Below are 14,795 nucleotides of genomic sequence, written 5' to 3'. Positions count from 1 at the left end.
AGCCATTAATGTGCCAGGCTGTAACCAGTTCTCCTTGCCATAGGCTATCAACGAAAACTTACTGGCAATGACTTCCCATATTTGTTGATTTAGCCAACAAGAAATAAAAACAGATGGCAATATAAATTATTACTAACTGTGATTGAGCATAATTTTAGAGTTCAAGGAGACAAGGACTGACAAATCGTTTTTCCCCCATGTGTCAATTTGGATTGGTTGGTAATGGCTGCTGTGTTGAGAAGGCTTTTTGAGGCCAACTTTGATCTCAGAAGGAAAAATTAACAATCCCATTAGCCATAGATAAGAAAAATACAGAATATATGTAAAGATATATGTAAAGAATTTTTGATTTCTGCACTAATCTTAATTAATTCCTATATGTTTCACTTGAGGAAACTAAAAATCAGAGAAATTCGTGGTTTTCATTAGGTTCTTTGGTACTAAGAAGTATTGAGACAGGAGCTCTTCTAGCTCCGAGTTCAGGGTTCTCGGTTTAGCAAATCTATAGCCACATTCCAGTTAAAAGATTCTTTATATTAATGTATGACATAAACTTCCTCTTCGATTAAGAATCACTAAGCCTCATGATTTTAAAATAAAGATAAAAGGAAAAGAAAATGTGAGGAACAAAAAATAAACAGCAACACAGCTATTTTGGTATACTTGTTATTGAGATAAAGAAGCTATTGTATATTTTAAACAGTGTATATGCATGTATTTGCAATTATAGCAAATATCTTACCTACATTTCATAACTTTATTTTTTTAAAGAGTAATACAATAGGAAGAGAATGGAATAAGATAATGTAAGAGCGTATATTTGGAGATGATTGGAAAGCAGGAAGAAGGGTTATGAGGAAGCAAGAAAACCCATGGGAGAGAAAGATCTGACATGAGGGGAAAGTACAAATAAAATATTTAGGGTCTTTTTGATTTTCAGGCATTAAAATATTTTCTCTTTTTGTTAGTGCCTTCTAGAATAACTACTTTTTCATCCTTAAAGTTCTACTCTCAGTGTGAAATGCTGATGTGCAGTCTTAGTCCTCTTATTAGTATCATTGGCTCTTAGCAGCCTCAATGGAATCCTTAAGGATCCTTGATATTAATGGTCTTCTACCGTAATATTTTATAAAAGGTTGTTTATTTTCTCCTCCAAAGTCAAGACTTACCCATCAAGCAACATATTAAGCATCTATGGAAACATTATATAACAATATAGGATCCATACGTATACTGTTCCATTCCCAGTGCAAAATTATTTTCCCTAATTATTTTTTATTTCTTTTGCTTTTCAGTTATTCACTAATCTAAAACGTACAGAGGTGCCTCAATAGAAAGATGGCAGAATAAATGTTTTAAATTTCTTTTTGCTTCTCAGATTTATTCTTAGCTCTTCTTACCTACATCTTTGTACTTTCGATTTAGAATTATACCGAGTAATTATAATTTTAGCATAATATATAAAGATGTTAGAAATAATGGAAAGGACTTCTAGTCATGCCTTTAAGTTTCAGTCTCAACTCCTCTAAAAAGCATATCATCTGTTTCTAAGGGAGCATCTTCAAAATAGGAAGATACTTCTCCTACAGTGTAGACTTTTCTTCAAGTTATCATGTATTAGTATGCAGTGATCAATTCCTATTTTAAATCTGCTAGTACTTTTTGGTGGGCAGGGAGGCAGATGGGAAAAAGAAATGGGAGTAATCATTCTACCCTTTTTATTACATCATAGTGATTTCTTTAAAATATCTGCAAAGTAAGTTAGAGGATTTCTCTCCAAAAATATTTTATCACTTTTGGACTTTTATTTCATTAGATTTGAAAATCTATTCCAAAAATGAAAAACATTAATATCCTTTGAATATATTTTAGAATTTAGTCTTAATTTAATTAAACTGGGAAACAACTTTAATTTTCAAATACTTCTTTGGAAGAGAGAAATAAACTTTTGTCTATTACTTTCCTTGAAAATATTGAATTTACCTCTGCATGTTGAAAGTGCAACAAACAAAATATTGTTAAAATTTTTCATTTCAGTATAAAGCATTTCTACTGACATTTTGTAGTTGTACTGAGAGCATTCAACACCTGTGGAAATGGTCTTTAAAATTAGCCACTAGGTTAGGTGCTAAGGGTACAAAATTATTAATTATATCTAATCTTAAGAAAGATTATATTGTGCTTATGGAAGTGGGACGAGTTGTCTTTATTTTCTGTTATCATTTTAAGTTTTAAAGTATAGTTAACTTCTGCAAGTGTTTGTTTAAAAACACTTTCAAAATTAAAACTACTATATTAGCTTACAGTAAGATAGAATGTTATTTAGTTTAAAAACTAATAGACCCTTGGGAAGTATTGGATATGAAAACAAGGTTATTTGAATCTTAAGTTACTTTATTACATTGTGATCTGCATCTGCTGCACAACCAACATAAAAATATATGTTTCAGTGTTTTCTCTTGAATTATCAGCCTTACAAAATTAAAATTTGCTCCTATATACGCTGAGGTTTATTTCATTTTAAATGTCCATTTAAGAATACATTGGGGGAAAAAAGAATATTCTGCAATGCATTTTTACTTTGACTTTTTCCACCTTCATATTTCTTTAGGAGTTGATCCCCCTCATATTGTGTACAGCCTGCCTACATCCTGAGCCTAAAGAGAGAGATCAGCTTCTCCACATACTTTTCAATTTGATCAAGAGACCAGATGATGAGCAAAGGTGGGTATGACTACTTCTTTGGTAAATAAATATAATGTTGACTTATTAATTTTATTAATTTGGCATCATGATTAGCATTTTAATGTAAATGCCATCTTTTCTTTCTAATATCTATTTTAATAAACAGAGGAAACACTGACCTTGTTCACAGTGCCCTGCAATGTTTTCATTCTTGTCATTCCAACTACTCATGTTGAATTTGTACACTTTTGTGTTAGTTACCTTTGGATTTCTAATTCCGATATTTCTTTGCTTTTATCTTTCACATTTGATTTCCAGGAACTAAGCATTTCCCTTTTTCCCCACAGATGAACTAGATACAGCATGGCCTCTTAATGGTTATGCTTTACAAGAAATAAAATATTTAATATATGAATGTCTGCATCACTGAGCTATCTGTAAAGCAGTTTCTGTGTGGCTAAAGGGATACAGTGTTTTGGTTAGTCCTGAGTCAAATACCCACAATCAAGGATGCCTGAATGGAGAAATGAGTTATACCTGATGGTGGGGGGGGGGGGGGATGGGGCACACATCGAGAGACTCTCTGGAAGAAAGGGGAATGGGTTTTGATCAAGCAACAGTGATAGAGGTCTACCTCAGAAGGTAAGACCTTTAAATACTAGGTGAAGCTGTGCAAGTGTGACTGTGAACAAAACATCCCGGTGGATGGGTAGGTAGACTAAGCACCAGTTGGATAAGATTGAGCTATTGAAATGTTTTTCTACATAGTAATTTTCTATCTTAATAAAGAAATAATTTTTGCTTATACTTTTGCAAAAAATAGAATTATACATTATGATTAGGTAACTTTATATAATTTCAGTACTTGTTTTACTGACTGTTACAGTTTTTACCTCTTCTGAGAATGTTGGAAAATCATAAAAGTGAACCATAAGACAAATCAAGCTCAAAATTTTAAACACAAGGGATCTCTCCACTATGAGAATAAAAAGTCATGTAGACTTTAAAACTCTATAAGCATATATCTCTTTCCTACCCTTACCAAAAAACATACCTGAGCAAGCAGGGAAACATGTTTTTTCAGGATCCAGTCAAGATTAATCTACATGCTAGTCAAATGGAAATAAGGGAAATTCAATCAAGTTCCATTCATTGCAAACTGAGTATTTTCTAAGGACAATTCGATGGTGCTATATAGGAAAATTAATATTTTATTTTCTCCTTGAAAAATACTATTCCCTATCTTGGTAACTTAGTTAATAATTAAATACCACTTATTACATTGTCATTTTTAGATTTGCAAGGCAACCTCTAGCTCTACATAGCCTGTTTTCATAGACTCTGCATGTAAAGCTAACGGCTGCCGCCTGGTGGCCAAAAGTACCTATAGCCTTACTTCAGGTCAAGATATGTCAGGATTTAAACACTCATGTCCACACTTAAATCTTTCACCTTACAGAAATAAAGTTATTTATTAAAATAAACTAATCAATTTATTAACTATATATGATATGAATAACAAACTAACAAAGCAAAAATTTTAAGTTAGCATGATATGTTTGACATATAATCAGTTGTTACTTTACTTAATGAATCTCAAGCTTCCTTGCATCCTAAGAGAAACTTAATTTTATGAGCAATAGTAGTGCATTTTGGCAGTTATTTGCTAACAGCCACAACTAACACCATATTTCTACCTGTGTCAAATAATTCCTATCCTATGATTTTCTTCAAGTAGGAACAGTGTTTATTTTTACTATCACAGGAGCCTGTTTCCAGTGCTGTTAATAATCTGTAGGCCATCTGACCTTTTCTGTTTTCAAATGTATTTCAAAACTGTCCTATTATTTAGAATTTTGAATCTTAACTCTGCTGACTAAGAAGTTTGTTTTGAGGGGACTAACATTTTTTGAACAAGTTTGTACATCTTTAGTATAGTGATGGTGACTCATTATTTAAAGTCATTTCACATGAAGCTCTTATATAAGTATATACTTCTTATGTGTGTTTGAAATGCTTAAATTTCACCAAAGTTCATTTATTATAATTATCAGATTTTTCTAGAACCTACATATATGACTTCTCATTATTTTAATATACTATGGGGGTAAAAATGATCAGACATTTGGAAATTTTCAGTGGGAACAGGCAGCTAACGTGCTGTCTTAAAGCTTGGGAATTTCTTTTTCCGTTTTTCTTTTATTCACTTTATTTGCCTTCCTAAAGTAGGAGAAAATAGAAAAAAGGAAAGTTGAGAAACAGGCATAGAAGACAATGATATAAATATAAAGGGAAATCAGATAGATAAAAATTACAAGGTTATGGTGAGGAGAAGCTGCAATATACAATGAAGACATATTGGCTCAACATTTCCCTTCTCATTGTCCAGATGCTTTTTGTCTGTTATTTCCTCAGCCTGAGAGAACAGTTGTAGCTAACTTGGCTGAACTAAATAGAAATGTAAGGTCATTATTCAGTTTAAGTTAAATTGACGTATTTTGAGAAATAGCAATGAGTAACGCCTGGGCTTTTATAATTAATATGAATTAAACATTCTATTTTGGTTTTCCTTAAAGTTGGCTACTTTGAAACATCTATGGAAAACATACTTTTTTTTTTAATCAGGTTTTACTGTTTTAAAGTCATAGTCAATCAAAAGTAAAAAAAACTTACAATTCTGCCTTTCAGAGTCATTTTAAATGGAACTTCATTTTGAAGAGTGAAAAATCTTATTTAAAATTTTAAATTATAAATCTATCAATTCAAATGAAATTATCACATTAGTTATTTATATATTATTTCATAACAAATTTCCCCAAAAGAAAGTGGTTTAAAATAACACAGTTTATGTGGGTCAATTTATCTGGGTCTTCTGCTTCAGGGTCTCTTATAAAGCTGTAGTCAAGGTGTTGGCTGTGGCTGTAGCCACCTCAAGGCCCATGGGGGAAGGATTTGCTTCTAAGCTTGGTCGTTGGCAGGATTCAGTTTCTTATGGATCTTTGGACTGGGGGCCTCGGTTCCTCACTGGCTTTTGGCCAGAAGTTGCCTTTAGTTTCTAGCCACATGAAACTGTCCAACATGGCAGTGTCTTCATCAAAGCCTGCCAGCTGAGAAGGCAGAAGAGAGTGTCTCACAAGATGGATATCACAGGCTTTTGTAATCTGATCTCCTAAGTGACATACCATCACTTTGGCCATTATTCTGTTCATTAGAAGCAAATCATTGGGTCCAGTCTACACTCAAGGAGATGGGATTACTCAAGGGTATGAATATCAGGAGATGGACCTCATTAGGAGCCATGTCAGAAGCTGCCTACCACAGTTATCTTGGGTGCAATACCAAAGATTCTCATTAAGAAATATCATTTTGGGCTTCCCTGGTGGCGCAGTGGTAAAGAATCCACCTGCCAATGCAGGGGACATGGGTCGGAGCCCTGGTCCGGGAAGATCCCACATGCCACGGAGCAACTAAACCCGTGCACCGCAAGTACTGAGCCTGTGCTCTAGAGTGCGGGAGCCACGACTACTGAAGCCCGTGCACCTAGAGCCCGTGCTCCGCAACAAGAGAAGCCACCGCAGTGAGAAGCCTGCGCGCCACAACGAAGAGCAGCCCCCGCTCGCCGCAACTAGAGAAAGCTCGCACGCAGCAACAAAGACCCAATGCAACTAAAAATAAATAAGTAAATAAATAAATAAGTTTAAATCAGCTATACTTCAATAAAAATTAAAAATTTTTTTAAATAAAAAAAAGAGGGCTTCCCTGGTGGCGCAGTGGTTGAGAGTCTGCCTGCCAGTGCAGGGGACACGGGTTCGAGCCCTGGTCTGGGAAGATCCCACATGCCGCGGAGCAGCTGGGCCCGTGAGCCACAATTACTGAGCTTGCGCGTCTGGAGCCTGTGCTCCGCAACAAGAGAGGCCGCAATAGTGAGAGGCCCGCGCGCCGCGATGAAGAGTGGCCCCCGCTTGCCACAACTAGAGAAAGCCCTCGCACAGAAACGAAGACCCAACACAGCCATAAATAAATAAATTAATTAATTAAAATTAAAAAAAAGAAATATCATTTTATTAATATGACATCGTAGTTTTTAATTATAGAAATACTGGGAAAATAATCACTGGTTGTTTTAGTAGCTAGAAACTGAAATTCATTAGAAACTGAAGCATTAAACATATTATAATCTCAGAATGTATATGTGGGAAGTTAATTTAGGAGGTTATGAGATTCATCTTCACACCAGTAGAGAATCCCTTCACAACATCTCTCACAAATGGTTTTGCCACTGCTGGAGGGGCTAGTCTTAAGAAACTTACTTTCTTGGTGGCAGCCCGTCCATTGTGAAAAGTTGCATTTGTACAAAAACATTGTACTTCATGTTAATTAGAGCTGACTCTTTTTAACCCTTTGTCCTAGTTGTGCTTTCTATGCAAATACAAATCTTTATTCATCTGTATTATCTTTCAGGCAAATGATACTGACGGGTTGTGTGGCATTTGCACGTCATGTTGGCCCAACACGTGTAGAAGCTGAACTTTTACCACAGTGTTGGGAACAGGTAAATAACTGTACTGGGTTTTCCCTAGCTATTGTATTCTAATTTATTATAAATGTTCGTATTATCTTTTAAAAATGCTATTAGGAAATATGTGGGATATAAATTACGCTACTGTTTCTATAGCTCAGCACAGTGATTTAATAGTCCTTAAGAAAGCTCTGGGATGCTTTGCTTTATTCGTTCTTCCAACAAATACTTAAAGAACACTATTTCCACTGCCAGGTACTGTTGTAGTCCCTAGGGATACAGTGGTGAATAAAAGACAATGACATTCTAGTGGAGAGGTAAGAGTAAACAAATAAATGAAACAATGTCTTGTAATTTATAAACTATGAAGGAAAAAAAAGGTAGGCTAAGTGTTAGAGAGTGATAGGGAGTGCTATTTTAGAAAGGGTGGTCAGAGAAGGAATCTCTGAGAAAGGGATGTTTAGACAAGAATCTGAATCCAATGAGACAAAATACAAAAATACAAAAATTGCTGAGTTCAAGGATCTGAATCAAGTGAGATACAAAATACAAAAAATTTACAAACTAATGAGTTCAAGGGAAAGGAAGAGGTTGTGTGTATGTGTAGGTAGGTAGGTAGATAATAGAAATTGTATCTGTATATATTGTATACTTGTATATATTACAAGTATATACAGAATATAAAGTGTAAACCTTTGATGTAGGAGGTTTATATATATTTATATTTCAACTCACTATTTACTAACAATACTTCTGGTTTTATGTTGAATTGTAATATTCCAGTCCTCTCTAGAACTCAGAATCTTTGACTTTCTAGACTCCATATTTAGGTCATTAAGTAACTTATTCTTCCATCTTAAAAGGATGGATTTCTTACTTATGAAGACAAATTGCATGGCCTTATTTATACTAGCTTTGCCACTTATTCTTAAGAAAAATTATTAGTCTCTGGAATATCGCTAAAGTTTATGGTCTTTTAGAATTCTGTTCCCATTTTCTTTGAGTATTCATTTTTTTCTTTAGAATTTAGTGGAGTCATATCTAGGTTCAGTATTTAAAAGGGAACATTATATATATCCATATTATCTCTGACAATCCATATGTCATCTAGAGATTATAGTGCATACTAATTTAGGGTTAGGCTGTAACCACTGAAAAGTCAAATTAACTTGGAAACAACATATACAACTTTGAATTTACAATTCTGTACAGTTATACATATGTACATGTAATTTTTAATAGTTTTTTCCATTTTCTTTTCTTCTTTTAACTTTTATTGAGATGTAATTCAGAGAGCATACAATTCACCTATTTAAACTGTACAGTTCAGTGGTTTTTGTAGTCACAGAGCTACACAACCATCACCACAGTCAATTTTAGAACAATTTTATCACCCCCCAAAGAAACCCCAACCCCTTGAATTGGTTCTTGTATTTCAAGATTGTTTTGGCTATTCTGGGTCCCTTGAATTTCTGTATGAATTTTAAGATCAGCCTGTCAGTTTCTGCAAAGAAGTCAGCTGAAATTTTATAAGGATTGTGTTGAATCTGTAGATCAATTTGGAGAATGTTGCCATCCTAATAGCCTTTCAATCCATGAATTTAGGATGTCTTTCCATTTATTTAGGTCTTTTAAAATTTCTTTCAGTAATGTTTTATAGTTTTCAGAATATTACTTATGCACTTTTAAAATTTATTCCTGAGTATTTTATTCTTTTTAATACTATTGTAAATAGAATTTTAAAAATTTTCTGTTTGTTCATCGCCAATATATAGGAATACAGTTGATTGTTGTGTGTACATTTAATTTTGAGACTCATTTTGCTAGACTAAAGGAAAGTAAAATAGAAGTTTACATATTACATACTATGACATTCAGACTGTTTTGTTTTAAGGTTACTATTTCTGGATTAAATTTTATTCAGAGATGTCAGTTACCAATGTCTCTACCACCACCTCTTCTGTAACCTGAATAAACATGGATATTGGGGATCTATCTAGCCACCTACCTCCAGTTTGTTGCCCAATAGATTGCTACATAATTTCTTAATTTTAGGCATCCAATACATTAATGAATTATGTCACCTTTTCATATGGGAATATGAGAACAGATACACTTCTTTTCCAGTCAAAGAAAGATTTATATTCTATGAAGAAGACATATGGGAACAAAACCCAGTATGTGTCATTTTTTTTGTTTTTGTTATTTTTTGTTATGGTTCAGTGTAGTCATTACAATAGCAAAACCCCTTCATCTTGCATATGCAAACAGGAATGAATTGACGTCTGCTTACTTTAAAAACAAAATCATAACACCAGTCAAGAGCTCTGGTTAAATCATCGATTAATTTACGTCCTAATCCCTGAGGTAAAAAAAGAGGACTGAGGAATCATTCCTTGCACATATTGTAGACTGTATCAGTAAATATCTAGAAGCTGGGTTTTCCAAATTTAAAAATATACTAATGTTGCTAGGGAAGGAGAAGGTTGCTCCTGACATCCTAAGGAAAGCTTAATCTTGGGCAAGCCCGCAATCTCTAGACACCTTGCCATATTTTCATCTTTGCTTTATCTTCTTTCTCTTTAACAGGTAATCCCTGTGACCTCATTTTTTAGGCTCTCCCTGATTCCCTTAATCCTGATCCAGGTATAGGGATCCCCGAAGTGGAAAAGAAAGAAGCTTTATTGCATTCCTAACAGGATTTGTGGTGAAAAATAATTCTCTATTGGAGGAAGGGAGGGTATGTTGTTTATGCTTGATTTATTTATTTTTTACTCTAGATTAATCACAAATACCCAGAAAGAAGATTGCTTGTGGCGGAATCTTGTGGAGCACTGGCACCTTACCTTCCTGTAAGAATTGTAATTTTTTCTTAAAAACCTTTTTCTTCCTTTTTTAACAATAGAGAAACCTTTTTTTCAGGTGTCTAATTATACAGTTTAATCCAAATTCTGTCCTAACAAAGGAAAAAGATGAGCCAAAAAGAGAAGGCTCACGTTGACACCATATGGCATTGCAGACAGATAGGTACATTAACCATTGATTTTGCATGAGTATAAACATATTAAACCTCATCAGCAATTCTAAAAGTGTGGTCTGAGGACCCTGAGGGTCCCATGAGATGAAAATTATTTTCATAATAATATTGAAACATTTTTTGACTTTTTCTCTGTGTTGACATTTACATGTTGGTGCAAAAGCTGTAATGGGCAACAATGCCAGTGCATTAGCACTGATCAAGGCAGTGACACCCAAATAGACAGATAATGATTGTATTCTTCACTGCCATGCACTTGCAGAAAAAATCAATTTCACTCAAAAATAAGCTTGGTGAATCAGTAAAATTAGTAATTCTACTAAATTTTGTCCCTATGTATGCATGATTTTAATATTGTGTAATAAAATGGAAGATATTCATATCAAGCCCTTTTGCTGCATTCTGAACTATGATGGCTGTTTCAGGAAAAGCACTCGGGTTGTAAGCTAAACCAGTTTTAGTTGACAGACCACTAAAAAAAAAGCTGTGGTTATTCAAACTTAGGATTTTGACAGACATTTTCATGAAAATGAATGAAATGGAACCTGTCATTTCAAGGAAAACAAGTAGACAGCATTCATTGCCAGTGATAAAAGTGGAACTTCTAAGTGAGAACAAGAATTTTGGAAAACTTGTATTCACCACTGTGAGCTTGACAGCTTCTATTCTTATCAGAAGAGGCTATGAAAATACCTCTCCCTTTTTCAATTATATGTCTTTGTGAGGCCAGATTTTCTTAAAATACTTCAACCAAAACAGTACAACACAGTTGAATGCTGAGCAGGTAAGAGGATCTATCTTCTTTTAAGTCAGACATCAATGAGATTTGCACAAAATATAAAACAACACCATTCTTCTCACTAATTTTTTGATTATAGTTATTTTCATTAAAATTATAATTTCATTATGTTAACCTTTAATGAGTTTATTGTTGTTTTTAATGATTAATCATTTTAAATTTCTCTTTTTTTATTTCTGATATGATAAATGTCAATAGATATTACCCACCCAAACAAAAGCTGTTTGAGGTGCTCATTAATTTTTTTTTTTTTTTTTTTTTTTTTAATATTTATTTATTTATTTTTGGCTGCGTTGCGTCTTCGTTGCTGCGCGCGGGCTTTCTCTAGTTGCTGAGAGCCGGGGCTACTCTTCGTTGCGGTGCGCGGGCTTCTCATTGCGGTGGCTTCTCTTGTTGCGGAGCACAGGCTCTAGGCGCGCGGGCTCAGCAGTTGTGGCTCACAGGCTCTAGAGCGCAGGCTCAGTAGTTGTGGCACACGGGCTTAGTTGCTCCGCGGCATGTGGGATCTTCCCGGACCAGGGCTCGAACCCGTGTCCCCTGCATTGGCAAGCGGACTCTTAACCACTGCGCCACCAGGGAAGTCCCTCATTAATTTTTAAATGACTAAAGGAATCCTGCCACCAAAAGATTGAGAACCACTGGACTGTTGTGCCCTTTTAGGTATCTTCCCCTAGGTCTAGGGCTTAGAAGGGGTAGAGGAATGAGGTGACATCAAAAATTATTTTAATTTAAACAACCATAGTTTAAAGCAGAGCTTGACAAAATACAGCCTGGAACCAAATCTAGTCCATAGCCTGTTTTTATAAATAAACTTTTATTGGTACACAACCACACCCATTTGTTGTGTATTGTCTGTGTCCACTATCACACTGCAACAGCAGAGCTGAATAGCTGCAACAGAGACTTTTTGGCCCCAAAGCCAAGAGTATATACCATCTGGCCCATTACAGAAAGTTTGCTGACCCCTGCCTTAAAGGGTCATTTCTGTAAGATTGTTCTTTTAAAGGGGTACAAAAATTGGAATTGTATAATACATGAGCTGTTTATGTTGCATTTACTGTTACCTCATAATCTTTGGTGAAGAGTGAGAAACCAATAGTCAAACAATTGTCTTTTTAAAAAATAAAATTTGGGGGCTTCCCTGGGGGCTTCCCTGGTGGCCCAGTGGTTGAGAATCCACCTGCCAATGCAGGGGACATGGGTTCGATCCCTGGTCCGGGAAGATCCCACATGCCACGGAGCAACAAAGCCCATGCGCCACAACTGCCGAGCCTGTGCTCTGGAGCCCGCGAGCCACAACTACTGAGTCCACGTGCTGCAACTACTGAAGCCCACGTGTCTAGAGCCTGTGGTCCACAACAGGAGAAGCCACCACAATGAGAAGCCCGCGTACCGCAACGAGGACCCAACGCAGCCAAAAATAATAAATAAAATAAATAAATTCTAAAAATAAATAAATAAAATGTTTGGTTTTTTATTCAGAAAAATATAAAGAATAAAGAATAATTCATAGTCTCACTCCCAGTAACATTTTTTTTATTTTGTTAAAAATAAATTTTCATGCAGTATAGAAAAGAATAAAATGAAAGTCAAAGACTTCCCTGACCCTAGTCATTATCCCCAAAGATTACTTCTATGGGTAATGGTTTTTAATTAATACTTACAGAGAATAAAAATTTATGCATATACCAGCTTGCATTTTTACATCATTTAAATTTTTCTTACCCAGAATTAATCACTCTGTGTGTTAAAAGAAGCAAAATACAGAGATATTAACAGTATGTGAAATTTAAAAATGCACACAAGGGAATCTTCATTTTTAAATTTCACAAACCATTAATACCTGTGTATCTTGCTGCTTTTAACATATGCATTTTTTATTTTGACAGTGTTAAATTGCCCCCAACCAAGATAGCACAGATTGTACTCCTATCAACAGTGCATTGGAGTTCTTATCTTGCCATACTTCAACTGGGCATAATCACTTTTTTTTAAATGTTTGCCTATCTTTTAAGAGAAAATTATCTTATTGTTGTGATAAATCATATAGATAGATATACATGAGTGAGTTTGAGCATCCTATTATTTATTGTTCTAAGACAGAGATGAACATCACATGCTATCGAAGAAGAAGGAAACTGTTCCACACTGCTCCTAGTACTAGAATGCTAAGCAGTATTAATAATGGACTTAATGTTTCCTACATGGACCTCCACTTTCTTGTTCCCCACTGTAACTGGTAACAGTAAAACCTCAGTGTGGTCATGGCTTAAATGGAGTAAAGCATCCTGACTTGTCCTGTGGGTTCCCTTAGCATACTGAAACTAACTGCCACAGTTGACCTCAGGCTAGATCATTGCAAAGCAAATACCCAGCTGAAGTTTACTTACCTCTGTCCTTTTGCCTGTGCTGATATTAACCAAAAAGCCCTTTTGATACACTTTAAAAAAAATTGGGGGGAGCAATTTTAGCCTAAAGGATAAATAAACAAGGCTGTACCAAAAGGCATATTCACCAACCTAAATGTAACCAAAATTTGCTAAACTTACATATATTTTTGTCTCTAAAAGTCAAAACAAAAACTAGGTCATTTAAAAATGTCTTTTAAGACCTTGCTTTGCATACCAGATCACACTGTAAATTTATGAAAATGATCATATCCTTTTATTTTAACTATTATATGTAAAAGTAACTGAAGTTTAAAGAATTTTATAATTTGTCAACTTACAATAACGGTACAAAAAAAGGGAAGGAAGGGCAAGAATTTGTATAACAGTAACACTTTATTCTAACCTCAGACATTAATTAGGCTAAAACCATGGGAAAAAATTGTGTGAAATTAAGACACAACAGTGGTTGACATTATATTAAATAGCATCTGAAAATATCAATGCAGTTTTTTAAGCACTTTTAAAGTTTACTCTCATGTTTTATCATCCTGTTTTAATATTTTTTCTCAGTTCTTCAGAAAATAGAACACCAGGATTTCATGTTTCCACACTCCTACCCCAGGCAAATGTTTTGCTTACCAGAGTGATTTTTGTAATCCCTCCTATTGTTATGACTGTCAGTGCTCTTCTCTGAGTTGTACAGGTAGTGGTAGAAGAGTCATTGTCTGTTTATAGCAGAGTGTTGACTGTTGATTTGCCAAAAGGGCACTGTAAAGGTTTGAGGAATTGACATATATTTAGTAAAAATACAAAAATATGCTGCGAGATGATTAATAGCAAGTTCAGGGTAGATGTTATCTTTAGAGAGGGAGTTGGAGGAAGGGGGAGAGGGTGGAGGAGAGTGATATTTCAGCTGTATCTGTAATGTCATGTCTTTCAAAAATGAGGACTTGAAGCAAACATAGCAACATGTTAATATATATTTAATCTAGATTTTGAATACATGGATATCTGTCATTTTCTATCCTTTTCTGCTGCTAGTGCAAATAAATAGTAAAACATGTTCTTGTTTATTTTCAGAAAGAAATCCGTAGCTCCTTGGTTCTTTCAATGTTGCAACAGATGTTAATGGAAGATAAGGCAGATTTGGTAAGAGAAGCTGTGATCAAAAGCCTCGGTATCATTATGGGATACATTGATGATCCAGACAAGTATCAACAGGTATGTTTTTCAGAATGAATCCCATTTATTTCATTATAAAATTCCAAATAGTATAATATTCCAAATCTCTGATTCAGATAGCCTATAATCTATAGTAGGGATGGCAGACGTGTCAACTTTAACCAGTTGAAGTTGGCTGCCTGG

At 34.8% G+C, this 14,795-nt stretch overlaps 1 protein-coding gene across 6 annotated transcripts in view; it reads left to right on the top strand.

The window, feature by feature from the left end:
* RELCH (RAB11 binding and LisH domain, coiled-coil and HEAT repeat containing) overlaps positions 1-14,795 on the top strand; it is a 123,333-nt gene that overhangs the window by 63,126 nt on the left and 45,412 nt on the right. For all 6 annotated transcript variants that reach the window (XM_061170508.1, XM_061170507.1, XM_061170506.1 and 3 more), the window contains 4 exons: positions 2,612-2,724; positions 7,147-7,237; positions 9,985-10,056; positions 14,511-14,651. In XM_061170508.1, coding sequence (XP_061026491.1) covers positions 2,612-2,724; positions 7,147-7,237; positions 9,985-10,056; positions 14,511-14,651 — 417 coding nt within the window. The remainder of the gene's footprint in view (positions 1-2,611; positions 2,725-7,146; positions 7,238-9,984; positions 10,057-14,510; positions 14,652-14,795) is intronic.

The sequence above is a fragment of the Eubalaena glacialis genome, chromosome 15, assembly GCF_028564815.1.
Source record: "Eubalaena glacialis isolate mEubGla1 chromosome 15, mEubGla1.1.hap2.+ XY, whole genome shotgun sequence".
Taxonomy (NCBI): Eukaryota; Metazoa; Chordata; class Mammalia; order Artiodactyla; family Balaenidae; genus Eubalaena; species Eubalaena glacialis.
Note: the sequence above shows the minus strand (reverse complement) of the source record. Positions and strands in the feature narration are given on the sequence as shown.